We start from the raw sequence: 20,278 nt of genomic DNA, 5'->3' as shown, positions 1-20,278 counted from the left end.
ATCACCATACCTGATTTTAACCTATACTACAGAGCCATAGTAACAAAAACAGCATGGTACTGGCACAAAAACAGACATGTAGATCAGTGGAACAGAATAGAGGACCCAGATGTAAGCCCAAGTAGCTATAGCCACCTGATATTCGATAAAAATGCCAAAAATACTCACTGGAGAAGAGACAGCCTCTTCAGCAAATGGTGTTTTGAAAACTGGATAAATATCTGCAGAAGGATGAAAATAGATTCTTCTCTCTCGCCATGCACAAGAATTAAGTCCAAATGGATTAAAGACCTTAACATCAGACCGGAAACTTTGAAACTGCTAGAGGAAAAAGTAGGGGAAACCCTTCAACATATTGGTCTTGGCAAAGACTTTCTGAATACAACCCCAATTGCTCAGGCAATAAAACCACAGATTAACCACTGGGACCTAATGAAATTACAAAGATTTTGCACCGCAAAGGACACAGTGAAAAAAGCAAAGAGGCAACCTACAGAATGGGAAAAAATCTTCGCCAGCTATATATCTGATAGAGGATTAATATCTAGGATATACAAAGAACTCAAAAAGTTAACTAATAAGGAATCAAACAAGCCAATCAAAAAATGGGCTAAGGAGCTAAATAGAGAGTTCTCAAAGGAAGAAATATGAATGGCATATAAGCACCTAAAAAATGTTCTACGTCACTAGTCATCAGGGAAATGCAGATTAAAACTACATTGAGATTCCACCTCACTCCTGTCAGATTGGCCACCATCATGAAAACAAATGATCATAAATGTTGGCGGGGATGTGGAAAAAAAGGAACCCTTCTGCACTGCTGGTGGGAATGCAATCTGTTCCAGCCATTGTGGAAAACAGTGTGGAGGTTCCTAAAGCAGCTAGAGATTGATCTACCATATGACCCAGCTATAGCACTCCTAGGCATATATCCAAAGGACTCATCCCATTTCCTTAGAAGTACATGCTCAACCATGTTTATTGCTGCTCAATTTATAATAGCTGGGAAATGGAACCAGCCTAGATGTCCCTCAACAGATGAGTGGATAATGAAGATGTGGTACATTTATACAATGGAGTTCTACTCAGCGGTAAAGAAAAATGAAGTTATGAAATTTGCAGAAAAATGGATGGACCTGGAAAGTATTATACTAAGTCAGGTAACCCAGGCCCAGAAAGCCAAGCGCCACATGTTCTTCCTCATATGGGGATCCTAGCTACAGATGACTGGGCTTCTGTGTGAGAATGAAAATACTTAGTAGCAGAGGCCAGTAAGTTGAAAAGGAGACATAAAGGGTGGAGAAAGGAAGGGAGGAGGATACTTAATAGGTTGATATTGTATATATGTAATTACAATGATTGTAATGGGGAGGTAATATGATTGAGAATGGAATTTCAAACGGGAAAGTGTGGGGGTGGGGAGGGAGGGAATTACCATGGGATATATTTTATAATCATGGAAAATGTTAATAAAAATTAAAAAAAAATAAAATAAATAAATAAATAAATTAAAAAAAAAAGAATGTGAGAGTCAAAGGAAGAAGGGTAGGACTCCTTACAAAGTGCTCCTCCAGACACAAAATGGCCTGGATATCCATGACCTCACAGTGCCTGATGCTACCTACACAAGACCATAATAATAGGAGGAAAAGATCATGACATCAAAATAAAAGAGAGACCGATTGAAAGGGAGAGGGTATATGATGGAGAGTAGAGTTATAAAAGGGAAAGTGGGGGAAGAGAGTGAATTACCATGAGTTACTTTCTACAATTATGGAAATTGTCAATAAAAACATAAATTTTTTTTAAAAAGGTGTGCTATTGTAGGCTTATATGCTCAGTACTATTCCATGGGTGGTTTTCTACAACTCTAAATGAGAAGAAAGTCTGATTTTCATAAGAGAAAGAAATGTACTTGAATATCCTGTTCTGACTTTTTTTTATTGTTTGTGTATGTACACCAGGTACTTTAATCATATCTGCCTCCATTAGCTTTCCTGACTCCTCTTCTACTGGTCCATTTCCTTTTCCAAAATGTCTTCCTTATACCTTTATGTCTTTTTTAGTCTAGATTCTATATATGAGGGTAAAACATAATATTTGTCTTCCTGAATTTAGTTTATTTCACTTAACATCATGATCCCCAGCTGTTTACTTTTCTGAGAAAATGACATAATTTAATTCTTTTATAGCAAAGATAAACTTCATTCTCTCTGTGTGAATATATTAGCTACTTTACTTGCTTCTGTGAGCAAATGCCTGAAAAGAAGCAGATAAGGAAGGCAGGGCTTTGTTCTGCCATGTATTTTCAGGCGATGCATTCTGTCATGGCCAAGAACTCATGGCAGCAGGAATATGGATCCAGTTGTTCACATTACCTCCACAGAAGGAAGCAGAGGGTGAACAGGAAGTGAGACAGGGTATAAAATCTCAAGGTAAGATCAACAATAAACCACTACTTCCAGTAAAGGTCCACCTCTGAAAGTTTTCTAGCCACCAAATGCACCACCAGCTGGCAACTGATTGTCCAAACATGTGAGCCTATGGTGGGCATTTTACCTTCAAGTTACAATATTTTATACCTGGCCTTTCTGAGCTCCTGGGAAGCTCATGATACAAAATTTATTCAGTCCAACTTCAAAAGTCCCAATATCTTTTAACAGTCACAATATTGCTCAAAAGTCCAAGTCTCTTCCATAATTCAATTAAATGTCTTCACTCTAAACCGCCAAACCTGTAAAATTAAAAAAACAGTGGTCTGGGAAGATAGCTGAGAGTACAAGGTCACTGCTTGCCGAGCAAGCTTGAATACCAGAGTTTGATCTGCAGATCCCAGGAACGAAGCCAGAAGGCTTAGCAGGCTTCTGTATTAACAGCATGCTGATGGAAAGATGAAAGGGGAGAGAAGAGTTTCTCAGCAGCGAAGAAACTCACAGTGAACACAGAAAATGCCAAAAACAGAGAATGAAAGGGGAAATCCTGTTTCAAACGTGGTAGACATCAAGTATCCGTATCCAAAAGTTGTTCTCTGATCAGCACATGCATACTCTGTCATGTACTCCCTGAACGCAAACACACACGTTCATCACATACACCCACATGCATACTCTGTCATGTAGTCTGCTGCACTCACACACACATTCATCACATACTTCATCATGCATACTCTGTCATGCACAACCAGAAACCACACATACAATCATCACATACACCCACATGCATACCCTGTCATGTATACTCCTGCACTCACACACACACTCATCACATACACCCACATGCATACCCTGTCATGTACACTCCTGCGCTCACACACACATTCATCACATACATCCACATGCATACTCTGTCATGTACACTCCTGCACTCACACACACACTCATCACATACATCCACATGCATACTCTGTCATGTACACTCCTGCACTCACACACACACTCATCATATACACCCACATGCATACTCTGTCATGTACACTACTGCACTCACACACACATTCAGCACATACAACCACATGCATACTCTGTCATGTACACTCCTGCACTCACACACACATTCATCACATACATCCACATGCATACTCTGTTATGCACACTCCTGCACTCACACACACACTCATCACATACTTCCACATGCATACTCTGTCATGTACACTCCTGCACTCACACACACACTCATCACATACTTCCACTTGCATACTCTGTCATGTACACTCCTGCACTCACACACACACTCATCATATACACCCACATGCATACTCTGTCATGTACACTGCTGCACTCACACACACACTCATCACATACATCCCCATGCATACTCTGTCATGTACACTCCTGCACTCACACACACACTCATCACATACACCCACGTGCATACCCTGTCATGTACACTCCTGCACTCACACACACACTCATCACATACATCCACATGCATACTCTGTCATGTACACTCCTGCACTCACACACACACTCATCACATACATCCACATGCATACTCTGTCATGTACACTCCTGCACTCACACATACACTCATCACATACATCCGCATGCATACTCTGTCATGTACACTCCTGCACTCACACACACATTCATCACATACATCCACATGCATACTCTGTCATGTACACTCCTGCACTCACACACACATTCATCACATACATCCACATGCATACCCTGTCATGTACACTCCTGCACTCACACACACACTCATCACATACACCCACATGCATACCCTGTCATGTACACTCCTGCGCTCACACACACATTCATCACATACATCCACATGCATACTCTGTCATGTACACTCCTGCACTCACACACACACTCATCACATACTTCCACATGCATACCCTGTCATGTACACTCCTGCACTCACACATACACTCATCACATACATCCGCATGCATACTCTGTCATGTACACTCCTGCACTCACACACACACGCATCACATACATCCCCATGCATACTCTGTCATGTACACTACTGCACTCACACACACATTAATCACATACATCAACATAAATTAAATTGCATACATATATGTCTTAAAAGAAAACGGCATAGCACAAATATTCTCCGTCTCAAATGGGGGGATGTAGGCATAATAAAGAAACACTGGACCAAGGCAAAACTGAAACCCAACAATGCAAGCATCAAATCCTGAAGTTTCATATCTGGTATCTGCTTATTGTCCAGTTCTGCCACTTGGAGTACATACAACTTTTGAGGTGGTGTCACTCTGAGCCCACAGCTTTCTCATGTCGTGGAAACTGCAACCTCTTGCGGTCTCCACTGCAATTTAGGCATCATCTTCCTGCTTAACACAGAGGTCCTTGAGGTCCTCCTTTCAAGGAATCTAACGCTACCACACATTTCTTTATCTAAGCACCTCTCTGAAACCATGGGAAAAATGTTGTGACTCCCTCAATACTGAATTTCCCATGTCTACAAAACCAGTACTGTGTGGATGACGCTGTCAAATTCTGCTAACTACTTAGGTTGGAGCTTGACTCTCATAGACCAAACCATAATGACACCTTTACCTTTAATTTTGTTAATCTCTTTAATAATTTGCAAGTGTTTCATTGACTACAGTCACCTTTTTCAGAACTTTAAACTTACTAACTCGCTTATCCTTCTAAATTTCACTTTTTAATATCTTTTGCTCTCTTTTTGAAGATTTGAACTTGAACAGTGAGTACCAACTAGAACACAGGCTCAGTGGTAACCTGCCTTGAAATTTCCTCTGCCAAACACCTTCCTCCACTACTTTTATACTCAATCCTATTCAAATTATCAGAACATGAGCACAATGTAGCCAGATTCTTTGCCAGAATATAATAAAGACTACATCTAGCCATGTTCCCAACAGAGCCCTTGTCCCTTCAGAAATTTCATGTGCTGAGCTCTCCCTTCCCTTGTCTGTATTTCTCTCAGCATTCTGGCCCTTAAACTCCCACCAGTATTGAGCCGTATGCTCTGCTCACAAACCAGTTCTAAAGGCTTATTATAGCAATATCCCACTCACACAAAACTTCTGCATTAGTTACTTCACTCATTGCTCTAAACACCTGAAAAGAGGAAGCTTATGTGAGGAAAGGGTTTAGTTCAGCTTGAAGGTCCAGGGGCCACATTCCATCTTGCCAGGGATGGCACCATGGCAGGATCAGGATGCCAGATGGTCACAGTACATCCACTGTTAGGAATCAGAAGTTGAACAGAAAACAGGCCAGAGTATGAATCTCAGGGATACCTCCCGTGACCCACTTCCTCCAGAAAGGCTTTACTCCAAAAGATTCCACAACTGGGGACCAAGTGTTTAAGCACATGAGCCTTTTGAGAGTAACTCGATTCAAACTGAAACAATGCCAGATTATCTTCATCTATTCAGACATGTCCCTCAACTTTCTTTGGCTACTGTAATATTTTGTTCTATGGTTTTCTTATGACTCCTGTTTCCAGTGTTTTCACCTAAACCTTGATTCCACCTACACATCCTTTCCCTAGTCATTGATTCATCCACCATAAGATACGCTTAAGTTGATCTATCAAAATGTACTCTGCAGCAAGTCAAGAACCTTTAATATAAATTGGCTAAAACTGTTAATTAAGACTCTCAATGTCTCATTCTTATCAGAGAACAGATTTCCATGTGGTTAAATTAGCTTTCTACCTACTTCTTGACTCTAAGTGACAAAACTGGCTGTCATTTGATATCCAGACTGCCTGGGGGCATTAACTGTCACTAAACCCCTTCAACAGCAGGTGTCTCCATTTCACAAGCAATCACATACATCCCCATCATGGCATCGCTGTGAGGAGAAAACTCCATACAGGTCAGCATTCATAGAAATGTGGTCCTCCACTGACTTTCAACTAATTTCATGTTTAAGAGATCTTTTGTCTTCCCAGCTAAGGGCAACAGACAGAAGATACAGCTGTCACTGCAGCTGCGTCTATGATTACAGAATGCTTTTGGGAGTGAAATGCTTCAGCTTTAAGTATTGTGTTCTAATATCCAACTATGTACTTAGAACTTTGCTTTAGAAAATATCATCATAAATATTTTAGAAGTGGAAAGGCCCCACACTCTGATTCTGAAAACACAAGTAAAATAATAATTTAGAAAATAAAGTGAAAGTAGGCATTTACAGGTGAGTGGGAACTCTCAGTAAATGTTAGAGGACTTCCTTCAAGGAAGATAGTCTTTAAGACCAGCAGGTAAAAGCATCAGTAACTCAGGATCATGACAGCAAAATAGAGAGCCAAAGAAGAGAAATTCCATCTAGGTAGCATTCAATATTTCCAAATAATACCACATCACTTTGTGATTCAGCCTCTTTATCTGGAAAATACCATAAGCCATGGTGCCATTTCTCTTGATTTCTCATATATTAAAAAGTATGTTTCCAACATGCTTTTATAACTTGTACCTCATTTCTATTTTAATTTTCCACCACCATTTCTTACATGAATGCAACTTTTTCTGTAAAAATTTCTGAGAGTGAAAAGAGACTAATGTTTCAAAGTTCTTCTTTGCCCCTGACTGCATGTGGAGAGTGGATACCATGGAATCTAAAACCGGATGTTTATTTCTGGCATGGAGAATGACTGTTGTACTCGTTTCTGTGAATAGTTTGTGTTCACATTAAAGCTTGGGTTTTCCCAAGGCAGAGCATATAGTGAATTAAGGTTATTCTCCTCCTGAGTACATACAGGAAGGACTGAGATGAAATGTATAATTCTTTCTAACTGGAAGTTAAGAATATAAGTAAGATACACACGGAAAGATATGTTACATACCTGATTATATTCATATATTTTTGTTGGTTAAAATATGTAGTTAAGGCAAGAATGTCTATTAAAAGTTCCTGCTTCCAGATTTTTAAATAGCAAGATGACAAAGAAGTAAAAGGACATTTTACATTAGAGGACTAAGTATAACAGCACAGAGTATTGAATTCTGTATACAGAACACTAACTTATTCCATTTCTGGCTCTCAGGAAGTCATATAATGATAATTTCATAGAAATTCTCTGAGGATAACACTGTAAAGTAAAATCAAATAAAGCTGAGCTAAAAACTGCCCAGTAAAAACCTTAGATAAGAAAAAGTAACAGTCAAATCCTAGAACTCACTTGTATAGCCTCAACCTGAAAGATGTGTGCGATTACTAGTCTGAACATTTACTTAGAAACCCAGAGATAAATAAAGTCAAGCTACAAAAAGCTATGAAAAGGAGTTTCTCCTTAGGAATTATACATGTATGCTGAACTAAAAAATTTGTTATGTCCCAGTAAAAAGTAACGCATGGTAATTGTAAATGTCTGCTAAGTGCCTATTAAAATAACAAGCAATATGTTTCCTTAAAGAATTAGCAACTTTTTACATAGTATTTAACATATTATTATATAATATATATAATTATATATAATATAATATATATATAATTATATATAATATAATATAATATAATAATATAACATTATTTGGCTTTAAAACTTCCTAGGAATTATTTATGAATAACTTTCAATATTATGCCTATATGTAGATAATGTTTAGGAATAAAAAATGGTTTAAGTTACATAAAGATCAAGATTGTTTAACTATTAACATATCCTTCCACCAGAGGGCAGCATTTGCAAGCTCTCTCTCTCTCTCTCTCTCTCTCTCTCTCTCTCTCTCTCTCTCTATATATATATATATATATATATATATATATATATATATATATATTCCCTCAAATTACTACCTCACACAGGGATAGAAACAAATATTAACTTGTTCCATCTACCTTAACATTTAAATGCAGAGTAATGTTTGAAGTTCTTTAGGTAAATTTAAAGTTTAAATAATAATGGTTTATGTAAATATCAGTAAATCTGTGTAGTTATTTGAACAATTGTGTATTAAACTCAATATCTACCCTTAATATAGTACAAGCAATAACTCTATATAAGTAGACAGAATTTTTAAAAGGGAGTGTCTTTTTAAATATTGTTGGTTTTAAAATTTTTTATTGATCATTTAACCCAAATGTTATAGAGTTGTTGAAACAGAGTAAGCAGCTTACATCTGTTACAAGTGGAAGGGAAGATGGCGACCGACCACCCATTGCAAGCCTACACTTGTGTTAAAACAGAAATGGAAGTTTGCTAAGATGGAGTCATTGAGCCACAGTCACAGAAACACAATCTGTCCCAAACCAGTCTGCTGGTTTTGGTTCCATGTGGCTAATATTCTGAGTGTAATCTGACGAGTGAGCTCCACTGCAGACCAATGGAGGCAGACTCGACACTAACAAGATGGTGAGCTGGGAGAATGTCCTTCCACCCACTCTGCTTCTTAGTCCTTATTCCCAGGTCCAAGGCATCAGGTAACTCTTCAACCTCATTCTCTTCTTCCATAAAACAGAAAGAAAACTCTCAGTTCAAGGAATTATGAATGAATGAAATCATCAAGTGAGAACCATTCATAACATGTAATCTGCTTCATGCAGATGTTATATTCAATGAAATCTTTCCCAGAGGAGGGACCACCCTCCCAGAGGGAAAGAGGAATATAATGGAAATTTAAAAGTAGATGGAAGGTATGTGGGGTGCAGGAGAGTACACAGAAAAAATAAGGCTTTTATAAATATACCTGGACCATATGCATAATTATGATCATTTCTTTGCCTAAAAGGAATTTTGAGGATTTTAGTAGTATCATAAAAGTTTGTGTTCAGGTCTGGAGAGAGAGCTCAGTGATTAAAGTTGATTTTGTGCTATGCCTGATGGCCCGGGTTGGATTCCCTAGTTACCCATATAAAGCCAGATGCACAAAGTGCCACATGTGTCTGAAGTTTGTATGCAGTATCAGGAGGCCCTGGCATGCCCATTTTCTCTTCTCTTCTCTTCCCTTCCCTTCTCTTCTCATCTCTTCTCTCTCTCTCCTTGCAAATAATATTTATTTTAAAAAGTTTATGTTTGGTGTTCCAAATTTTTGACTGAATAAGTAGAGCTGAAGAGAATTTGTTGGGTTAGTAAATAGGCATATATGTCTCCTGCATTGTTAATAGCAGCTAATGTTAAGGCAGCTCAAATGGCATTATTCAGTCTCTGGAGACATAGTAACAAGTCTTGTAATTTTTCCACATATAGTATTTCTCCACTATTTATGACTTTACTAAAGATGTCCCTCTGTCCGAGTTACTCTCCAAGTACCATGAGCGCTCTCTGGTCAGTCCCACTGACTGAGCTATAATTTTCCTAGGTCTAAATTTCTCTGAAACTGTTCAGACAGACAAGGACATTTTGTGCCCTGAAGTGCCTCCTCCATGCTTACTCACAGGCCTGGCCGTTTATCTTGTTTAGTTGTACCCACACTGATTTCTACTTATATTTATGTGTTCATCACCTGTGTCATTTATGAGATTTTTTTTCAGGGGATGTTCTCAAATGTAGTGTAATTCTTGGCACTTAATGGATATTTTTTAAATGAATAAATCAATATTAGCATATATTCTGAGGCAGACACTCAAACTGCTGCCAAGGGAATGGAGGAAAAAGCCAGATGGTATTTTTTCAACAAAGACTAATATAATTATTTTTGTCTAGAAATAATATTTTCTATTGGATTGCTGGTTTTATATTGGTGTGTGTGTCTATGTGTGTCTGTATGTGTGACATGGCTGTCTGGTTTTTGGTTGTTTAGATTTCTAATTATTTGAGTTGGAAGTTAAGCAAAAATGGTTAGGAGAAACATTTTTATATCACGACCTCTGCTTCACATTTGCTATAACTTTCCTTTTTAAAATAAATTTCCAAAATTTAGTGTAAAAATCATTGGTAATCCTATATAAATTTAGTGATTTGAGTCACTAAAGATTTAGGAAACATATTTTGAAAGGCACATAGATGGGACAACTCCTGAATAACTTGAATCTTTTGTTCGCAAGGAGGTTATTGAATGTGGGGTTTCCCCCTTCATACTTGATCTCTTATGGGAATATTTTGGAACTTCTGAGATATTTTCAAATGGCTTCAGAGTCCATTGAAAATAGATATTTTAACACACAGAAATTACATTAAGAAAAATGCCTCCAATATTTTTAAGTCATACTTTAAAATGAAACAATTTCACAGGGATCAAATTTAACAATAGATTGTAGCTAATTGTGAATGTGTTCAGCTATGTTTTCAGTAAACAGATAACTAGCATACCATGTGAACTATTTAGAGAATATTCTTATAGATTCTTTATTTAAATATTCCAGAGATGTAATCCCAAGGCCCTTATGTAATGCCTACTCCCTCTGTTGGCTTAAGTAACATCCATGCTTTGACCTTGAATGTTCAAGGTCAGCCTGTTTCAGAAGGTTGGTATTCGTGTGAAGTGCACTAAAAAATCTTGTTAAATTAGCACAGATAGATTGCTCTGCTTAATAAAACCATATATATACATAAACACATATATATCTTATGTCTTAAAGAAAGTTGTCTTAGTACAAGCTGGCACAAAGGGAAAAGCTAAAGATATCAATAGGATATAAGTATACTAAAATAACTCTTTAAAGCATCACCAATTATAATTTACTTACAAACAAAGGGCATTGGAATTGCTACACATTTTATCTGTTTTGTTATTAATATTATAGTAATGTGTTGTAAATTAGTTAAGTAAAGAAACTTAAAATTCCTTGGAGTTCATGTGCAGCTGCCTGTCTTTTATCTAGTCAACTGCTTTGAGGTAACAGCAGTTTTTTTCTCCTCTCCCTCTCTCCATCCTGTTTCTTTGTCTCTCTCCATTTCTACCTGCCTGGTTTCCTTCTTAAGTCTTCTTAGGGGCTGAATGGAACACATGAGCAATAATAGACTTGTGCATTCCATGCATAGATCATGTATATTCTAGGGAGCCCAGGTGCTCACAAATACAAGTGAAATATGCTGAAATCTCCTTTCCCTGCCATGCCGCTAGTGCATCAGCACACACAGGGGGGAAAGTGGAAGTAATTTGTCAATTTTTAATGAAGCCATCCTCCCTTGCAGAGCCAAACGCAGTCTTCCTTCTGCAAACTCTGGAGACGATGACATCTTGCCGCTTGGTTTCCATAGCATCCATTCCTGAAGAGCCCCAGAGCGGTCCTTGGGCAGAGCGAGGCGCCCAGCTCCCCTAGGAAGTCAAGGCTGCTCCTCCTTGTCCGACACTTGCCCTGTCCGTGGTGCTGAAACATTCTGTCGCCTCCGGCGCAGTGGAACGCAGGGCGCTGTCTGCCTCTCTGGAAACCTAAGCTTCCAGGACACCGCCCAAATAAGAACTGTGTATCTGCTGTTCACTCACGTCCTCAAAGAGCAGCTGAGCTTCTTAATTCCCCACTGCCGCAAAGCAGAGTTTCGCGGCGCGATGGGAGGAGACCTCGATGAGGCAACTGGCAGCAGCATTCTCACCTGAGACCTGGGAAGGTGCCCTAAGTTCTTAAAGCGTTCAGCTCCTCACAGCGCAGGCACCATTTTAAAAGAGTAGTGTTGAGTTTACCCTTACACAAGGGCTTGGTAACATTTCCCAATCCTCTGTGTAAAACTTGGATGGCTTGATTGCAATAAACCTTCAAAACCGGCTATTTACATTTTTTAGTGAGCCAACTTCCTAGGACAAGGACGCTTCGACACCCGCCCAAATACCATGGCGCTGCGTGCACCACCGGATCCTCCCCTTCCAATGAGACTTTCTGGTTGTGTCTACCAGCTCTCCTATTAGGAAACCCGTGGGTTGCATGCTGTTGTATTCTCCTTCTGGCTCTCCCTCCCCTCTCTCACTCGCACTCTGGCTGGAGGCTCACCAATACCATTCGTTGAGAAGAAAAAAACCCACAACTACCTTAAGCGATTGGGACAATATGCGCCACCCTCGCCTTTCCTAGCCACCACTATCAAAACCTGGCAGGGCAGGACACAGTCTTTGCAAGAATGGAGTCGGTAAAACAAAGGATTTTGGCCCCTGGAAAAGAGGGAATAAAGAATTTTGCTGGGAAATCTCTCGGCCAGATCTACAGGTAAGAGAAAGCAGCCCTGATCTTACCTAAGGCTCACGGGGAATGATTCTGCAGGGCCATTTCCTAACGTTTAGTTGCTTGAGATTATAATAGGATGGGAAGTCTTTCTGTTGATCATTGCTGGAATAGGATGCTCTGGAAACTGCTATTAATGCTGGAATGTTTTACTGAATGGGTATGTGTGAGAGAGAGATTTTGGTTTACTTACCTGCAGAATCTCCAGTCTTCCTATCCTGATTGTAACCCTCCTTGCCAGAGAGAAATAACCAGGACCCCTACAAAGAGCTTGTAAATTCCTCAATTTAAATGCCTTTGATCCAGACTAATCAATAACAAAAGCCAACCACCTAAAAATAAAAACCGTGAAATTCCAAAGACTAATGAAAGAAATGGAGCTCTCAGCTGCAAAGCTACAGCAAGAATCTCCCAAGAGGTCTCCCCTGTGTTGAATGAAACCGAGCAAAATATATCAGTAATTGACCATTGAAGTCACCTCTCTGAATCTAAAACAATATATATGTGTGTTCAGTTCTTTGCCCTTTCCTAGAGTCTTGCCTGGCATGGGAAATGGCATCATGCTTGTACTAAAAACCAGAACAATAACCAAAAAATACTTTAAAGTATTAGAAATGATTTTTTAAAAAAATATTCTTATAGACACTAATAATGCTATGCACTGCATATATCCAAGTCCTTCCGTGTCTTATATCATATGTGCAAGCGTTTTTTTGTCAATGATACAAAAAATCAATGAGCGAGCAGACACAAAAGAAAAGCCTATTTCAAAGAACATCAATTTTTACATTTGAAGATTTAAATTCTTTCCAAATTACAAAAGATATAAATAGGGTGACCAATGCACCTTCCAGTTTCAAACTCTTTTCTGGCTTGGGGGCTTTGTGTGGGCGCCATCACGCACCTCTGCGGCAGTAGTACCGCAAGCGCGCCGCAGTCCGCAGCTGCCTGGACCTGGAAAGGCCTGTGCTTATCCAGCCACTGCCGTTGCACCGGGACCCAGCCTCCCATTTCCACTTTACATATATGATCTGGAATGTCAGCATAAAAATATCAAATTGGTTTATAGTTTTCCTCACAGAATAAAGAACAACATGCATTGAAGTGTCTTCTCAAAATGAGATTTGACGTTGCAGATAGCCAAACACAACAAAACAGCAGATGTCTCGGTGACTGACAATTCTGCAGGAAAAAGTTTATGGAATTTGCAAGATAGCCTCAAATATTTTTGGCACTTCCTCAACTGGTGCACTCTTGGTACTAATTTAAATTTTTCATTGGTTTCGTGTGTGTGTGTGTGTGTGTGTGTGTGTGCAACCAGTGTGTATTTAAATGTGCACAAGATAAAAAAAAAATTGGACTGGGAAAACATTTGTAAATTACAACCAAGCAAAGATACTGTTTAAATATCAAAAATTTCAACTTCAAGGGAGTACAGAACTGCTACCCTCCACACTCGTGCATGAAAATAGACATTTCACCGATGTGTTGTCGACTAGAACAACAGGAGCTTTCCGGGAATCCATTCCATCATTCCACTTTCCTCTTACTTTCTACCCTTTCCCCTAAAGACCAAAGCCCCAAGGAATTGAATCAGAAGGTGGAACATATGAAATACTATTGCAGCTTTCTTTTTAAATGAGATATTTGTGTTGGTGTGGAACATCTTACAAAAGTTGATGTGTGGCACCTATGTGTATCTGGGAATCTCATTTTCAGTCTTTGGAAATGGAAACACGACAAGTTTCAGTGTTTGTAACTAAAATAGAAATGAAGAAAGATTGTGAATAATCAATTATTCATGTTGTAACAGTAAGAAGCTTAGGTGTCAGCCATATGCTGCTGAGGCCTTTGTTTCTAAGTGGAGTAAAAACAGGAAAAGAAGTGTAAGGCGAGGCGACACTGTGCTGGCACCTTGGGTTTGGAGGAATGGGAAGTGCGGAGCGTGGCGCTCCTCCTCGCACAGCTTTCTGCTTTCTCAGCACTTCTCCGCCTGGCTAAGAGAGGCTTTGTTGGGGGTGGGGCTGGAGGTGGGGTGAGGGCCGGATGGAGGTGTCAGCTGCAAGTGGATGGCCAGTGAGTAGTGGAACAGGATGCGTGGCTGTGTCACTCCCCTCTGGGGCCAAGTATCCCCATCCCTTGGGAAAGTGGGTGTTTGGAAAAGAGCACAGTGGCTAGAGTAAAGCACAGAGAGTCCAGAAGAGCCCCGCAGACAGCAACACCCCAAGTTAGGTCCAAGGGGCATGTACATGAACGGATTTGCTGAAGGGTGGACCCTACAAACTGAGAATCAGTGCCTGGGCCCCCCCCCCACTCCTCAATTACCTGTCACATGGAGTCCTTGACCCCCCTAACTTTCTGCTCCCTCCCCCACACTCTGTGGGGTCCTTAACTCTTGACTGCACTCTGACACGCAGGGTGCTGGAGAAGAAGCAGGATGGCGGGCAGAACATCGAGCTGACTGAAGATGGAAAGCCGCTGGAGGTGCCTGAGAAGAAGGCTCCCCTGTGCGACTGCGCCTGCTTTGGCCTGCCCCGCCGCTACATCATTGCCATCATGAGCGGCCTGGGTTTTTGCATCTCCTTCGGCATCCGCTGCAACCTGGGCGTGGCCATCGTGGACATGGTCAACAACAGCACCATCCACCGTGGGGGCAAAGTCATCAAGGAGGTGGGCGCCTGCTCTGTCACTCCCGGGTTCCAGCCCTAGGTTTCCCCCAGTGAAGGAGGAAGACCCAGGCACTTTCTAAACTGTCCAGTCCTACACACTGTAAACTGGACCATGGCAACTCCTCCATTTTTTCTCTGCCATTTGGAATTTTCCTTTCTCATCTGCAAGGTGGAAAATACTCCCAGCTCAATAGATTGTCGTGTGAAATGTCACTTCATAAAATTCAGGGTGGAATAAAGTCCACCGTATCTAAAAGAAAGAAAGGAAGAAAGAAAGAAAGAAAGAAAGAAAGAAAGAAAGAAAGAGGGAATCATTTTTAATTGGAGGAAAAGAGGAACGTAATAGTTAAATTTTCTCCTCCCTTTCTCCATATCCTGCCCAAGCAATTTTAATAATCAAATTAAAGCAGAACAAAACCCAGGAACCAAAAAGGCGTCTGTGCATCTGGCTTGGTGGACAGGCCTTTGGACAGATGTACCTCTTGGGCAAAGCTGAGGGTAGGGGAGCCCCGGTTTATGGAGGTGCACTCTGTAATCTTACAGTGTGTATGCTGGTCAGTGATACCTGGGGAAGGGTCCTATTGTTTAAGACCCCAGCAACCCAGGAAGAGGAACTTGAGAGCCCAGGAGACCCCGCTCCACAAATATGCCTTTGGTTACCATTCAGATATTACTCAGAGAGTGAAATAGCTCCACATTTCCTGTGCAAGATAGATTCTTGTTTTGCTTCCCCCGCCCCTTCCCCATACTGACCCCGACGTTTAGCTCCAGTTCTTGAGATCTGTGACCTGCGGATTGAGCCTGGACAGCCAAGCCTTGACCTTCAGGCACATGCCCGAGCGATGCCTCCCTCTACCCAACTCCCCAAAATGCATTAGGTGATTGATTCGAAATCTTTCCTACTCCCACCTATTCTGATTTGGAGCGGATCCCCTTTCTTCTGGCCCCTGTAAGCTTTGCACCCTCTTTTCCCTGCGAGACTCTCCAGGGCGGGATTCCATTCTGGAAGTAACCCGTCTATTTACTGTAGTATCAGCCTAATGGGCTCTGGCCAGGCTAGTTTGTAGATATTCCTCGTCCTATTGAGGTGATCCCACCTTCCAGATCAGAGTCCAGCCAGGGAGCCAAGTCAGGGCCTCAGTCCCAAGCGAATCACATCGCCCTTCCATGAATGAGCACTACTTTTCAGAGGCAAATTTGTTAGGAAACGAAAATGAAGTTTCCCAGCCGTGTACCGCAGGAAGCGCTCCTCAGGTTCAAGGGTCTGTCGCCCGCGACCCACTGCAAGCGAAGGCGCAGACTGGCTCCCCCTCCCGCCCCGCGGGTTCGTGTTTCCCCTCTGCCCACAGGAAGTGAGGGGCAGCTGGGACAACGGTGGTGTGTGCTTCCCCTTCTGCCCTTACAGAAAGCCAAGTTCAACTGGGACCCGGAAACCGTGGGGATGATCCATGGGTCCTTCTTCTGGGGTTATATCGTCACTCAGATCCCAGGCGGGTACATCGCATCGCGGCTGGCGGCCAACAGGTAAGGCTGCGGCGGGAGTGGGGCTGCGGGGCGCCGAGTTCCCGCGCATCCCAGACGCGCAGCGGGCTTTGGAGATTCCCAGCAGGAGTTTCTGAGCCCCAGACACACCCTCTCCGCGCTAGACCTCTGGTGTCGCTCGGAGGAGCCCACAAGACTGACGTCCGCAGAGGCAGGCGCGCAAGAGATGCATGCCTGGGTGTTGGTGTGGTCTAGGGGACCAAAGGCCCAAGTGCCTCCGGGTGTGGAGACCAGGCAGAGCCTGCCCTCCTGGACCCTGCTGTCAGGTGACTGCGCGTGGAGGTAGCCAAGGGCTGTCCCCGCTAGTCCCGCGGGCGCGCCGACTCTCGCCGAGGGGTAGACCCCGCAGGGTGCGCGCCGGGCAGGGCCGGATCCGGCCCGGCCACCCTCCAAGTGGGCAGGATTTGTTTCTGTCGACGCCGGGTGGGATTTGTGACTCCCAGGCTGCGATCCCACCTGCTAATGAGCTCTGCAGCCCGGGGCCCCGGACGGCTGGGCTCAGCTGTGGCCGGCCTCCTGCCGGGCAGCTTGGGCGGGTGGGGGCCATGAAAGGGGTGCGGCGGAGGACCTCGAGCCAGCTGGCAAGAATCACCCCTCCACCAAGCTCCAGCCTCAGAGTCTCCTCAAAGCACGAGCACCCATTGGTGGTGGCATCACGGAGCAGGGACTGAGCTCCGGAAGATGCGGGACTGTGGTTAGCGTCACTGAGAGTGTATAAAACGAAACACCGAACAGCCATGCAAACAAACAAGCAAACAAGCAACCATCGCAGCTGTAACTCCCTCTCTCTGGAGCTGACTGGGAGCACATTCGCCCTCCCTGCAGGTAAAAGGACCACAATTAAAAACTCTAGTCATTTCCTGAGGTCTTGTAGCTGTAGCTGCTCCCCTACCACAATTCACCTTTTTGGGGAGAAGGCAATGGGGGCATCTTCTCCTGACGTCTTCCAGCCCCATCCCCTGGAGTTCCCCACTTTGCTCTTCAATACCTTCCCACTCCAGATCTCTTAGTCTCCAGGTCTCCGGAGCATTCTTAAAAACGTGTTTTAGGCTCTTAGATACTAGAGAGAGGATTTGGGGAGGTACTTCAACATGTCAACAGGAGAGCCCAACAAATTAGGAGGCCTTACGAATATCCTTTTCACCCGCATTGGGGTCATCCAGCACTGGGCTCAGCAGGAGGCATTCTTCCCTTAGATGAATCTAGACAGAACAATTTTAAAAGAGCATTAACTTGCCTGGCATGGTGGCTCACTCCTTTAATCCCAGAGGTAGGAGGATCGCCGTGAGTTCAAGGTCTTCCTGAGACTACATAGCGAGTTCTATGTCAGCCTGGGCCAGAGTGAGACCCTACTTCGAACCCCTTCCCCCAAAAGAGCATTAACTCATTGTACAGTACTGATTGTGGGCATGTAGCAATCTTGCTTTATAAAATTTAATATATGGTTCTTTCAATTCCTTTTCCTCAAAATTATTGCTGGAAGCATGAGAAACTTTTCTGAAAGATACTCCAACTGTACTTACATAAATGACTTTTAATCCAAGAGAAAATAATCCAATCCAGAAGTCAATAAGTGAATTACATTAATAAATGACCCCAAAGATACAACTCAACCTGATGTCATGAAAATATAGTGGCAAGCCTACTAAAGGTTGTATCAGAGTCAAAATATTCAGCTTGCCAAATGCTAAATGCTAACATTTTCTTGCCAAGAACAAACACCAGGAGTATCCAAGCTTCCCTCTTTGTAACAGTGGGAGGTGACAGGTTTGCCTGATTACAAAAAAAAAAAAAAAAAAAAAGAGGCAAGTTCTTTGGTATCTTAATATCAGTTTAATTATGAAAAGACCTAAGCTGACTCAAGTTCTAAGTTATCTGGAATATTTTATTTAAATGAAACCTAAATTTTAGAAATCTAGTTTAAGATCCAAAGTTATGCCATCTTAACATGAGAATTCAAAGGAGAGAGACCGAATAATTGTCTGCACAATATTTTGAGTTCTACAAAACACAGAATATTTGTTGTGAAGCTCCATGAACACACAGAAAACTATACAGATGTATGTGAGAATCTTGACGTACTCCTTTATCAGAAAACCAACCATTGCAAGGATGGTTGAAGCTCTTATGAGAACAGTTATTAAATGTGTAGAGTATTTTCTTTTGTGATCATAAAGTCTTATTTGCTGAATAAGAAAAATATGTTAAGAAAGGTAATAAAACCATTAATAATGTAGTCATCCAGATGTGCCCATTATTAGCATGTTGGTGGATAACCAGCTAGTACCATAGATGCTACATAGGATTTTTGTCTTTGAAAGCTTTCTGTACATGAATACCTGATATACACAGAAATGATTAGAAAAAAATACACGTTTCCTATCATGTTACTCTTCTAAGTCAGCGAGGCAATGCAGCTGGACTAGATTTCTGCTTGGAGGCCTTGAAGGCCCATTCATTGAAGCTACTCCTTGGGTTACTTGGGCTGGGTTCCCTGGGATAGAATGCTTTGAGGCCCTCTGGAAAATGTGTGCAAGGCCCTTATGGGTGGAACTGCCATGATGAAGCAAGATGTAAGAAGTCTCCTCAGGAGAGAAGGGCTCTTCTTAAACCCTCTGCAAACTAGTTAATGGGAATTCAGCACAAGGTTTGCCACCTCCATTTCCTGAATTAAGCAAAGTCAGACCCTCAGCGTCAGAAAACAGACTCTGTCTTTTTCTAGGTCAAATCCTAAGTATGAGCTTCCTGCTCACAGAAAGGAGAGCCGAGGGAGTCTGAAGGGAAGACATTCTATTACCCCTCCCCTTTGTCCTTTGTTTAGGAGCCACTGCACATTATGGGAGGGAGAATTTAGTCACCTTCATTGAAGTCAAATATTTCTTTCAACATCTGTTATAACTTAGAATGTACAATACTGACAAAACAGGTTGTAGGAAATTGATTTTGTCTTTAAATAATATAAGACATGTTACTCAGTAATTTAACTATCTACAAATGAGCAATTGCTGAAGACTGTTTACCTTGAGTTTAGATGACTGGGAAGAGCTGTCGCCAGTACTTAGCTGTAGGAAAGATGAATAGGTTTTAAGTAAAAGGTATAACCATAACAGGGGGACAGGGAACGCGCAAGGGAATTTGGTGGGCATTTTTCATGTATAACACTATCACTGCAAAGACTATTGTAACCTTTTTCTGAGTGGCACCATTATTAAAAACTGCTTAGACATCTACCCTGCCCTGGTCTTGTTCCCCAAAATTCTCAGTACTGTCTTAGACTACATGGCAACTATCACCCCTCAAATCATGTATCTGTCTCATGCCTTCTGTTTTTTAGTTAAATGCTAAGAGCTTTGCTCTTTTTCAATGGTTGCATTTCTACTATCTTGAAGATTGCCTGGACTCTGGTAAATATTCATTGAATAAATAAAGTAGGCTAAAAGAGATCAAGCAATAAGATTTATTCTCTAAAGGCAAACTTTATGAATTCAGGATTCTGGAAATGTTACTTAATAACTCCGTGGA

At 41.7% G+C, this 20,278-nt stretch overlaps 1 protein-coding gene across 1 annotated transcript in view; it reads left to right on the top strand.

Annotated features, from left to right (window-relative positions):
- Positions 1 to 11,633: 11,633 nt before the first annotated feature.
- Slc17a6 (solute carrier family 17 member 6) overlaps positions 11,634 to 20,278 on the top strand; it is a 42,008-nt gene continuing 33,363 nt past the window's right edge. The window contains exons 1-3 of the mRNA XM_004650817.3: positions 11,634 to 12,530; positions 14,963 to 15,215; positions 16,620 to 16,738. Of these exons, the coding sequence (XP_004650874.1) occupies positions 12,445 to 12,530; positions 14,963 to 15,215; positions 16,620 to 16,738 (458 nt within the window). The 5' untranslated portion in view covers positions 11,634 to 12,444. The remainder of the gene's footprint in view (positions 12,531 to 14,962; positions 15,216 to 16,619; positions 16,739 to 20,278) is intronic.

This window comes from Jaculus jaculus, chromosome 3 (genome assembly GCF_020740685.1).
Source record: "Jaculus jaculus isolate mJacJac1 chromosome 3, mJacJac1.mat.Y.cur, whole genome shotgun sequence".
NCBI classification, from domain to species: Eukaryota; Metazoa; Chordata; class Mammalia; order Rodentia; family Dipodidae; genus Jaculus; species Jaculus jaculus.
The sequence above is the reverse complement of the archived record's forward strand: the minus strand, read 5'-3'. Positions and strand labels throughout refer to the sequence as shown.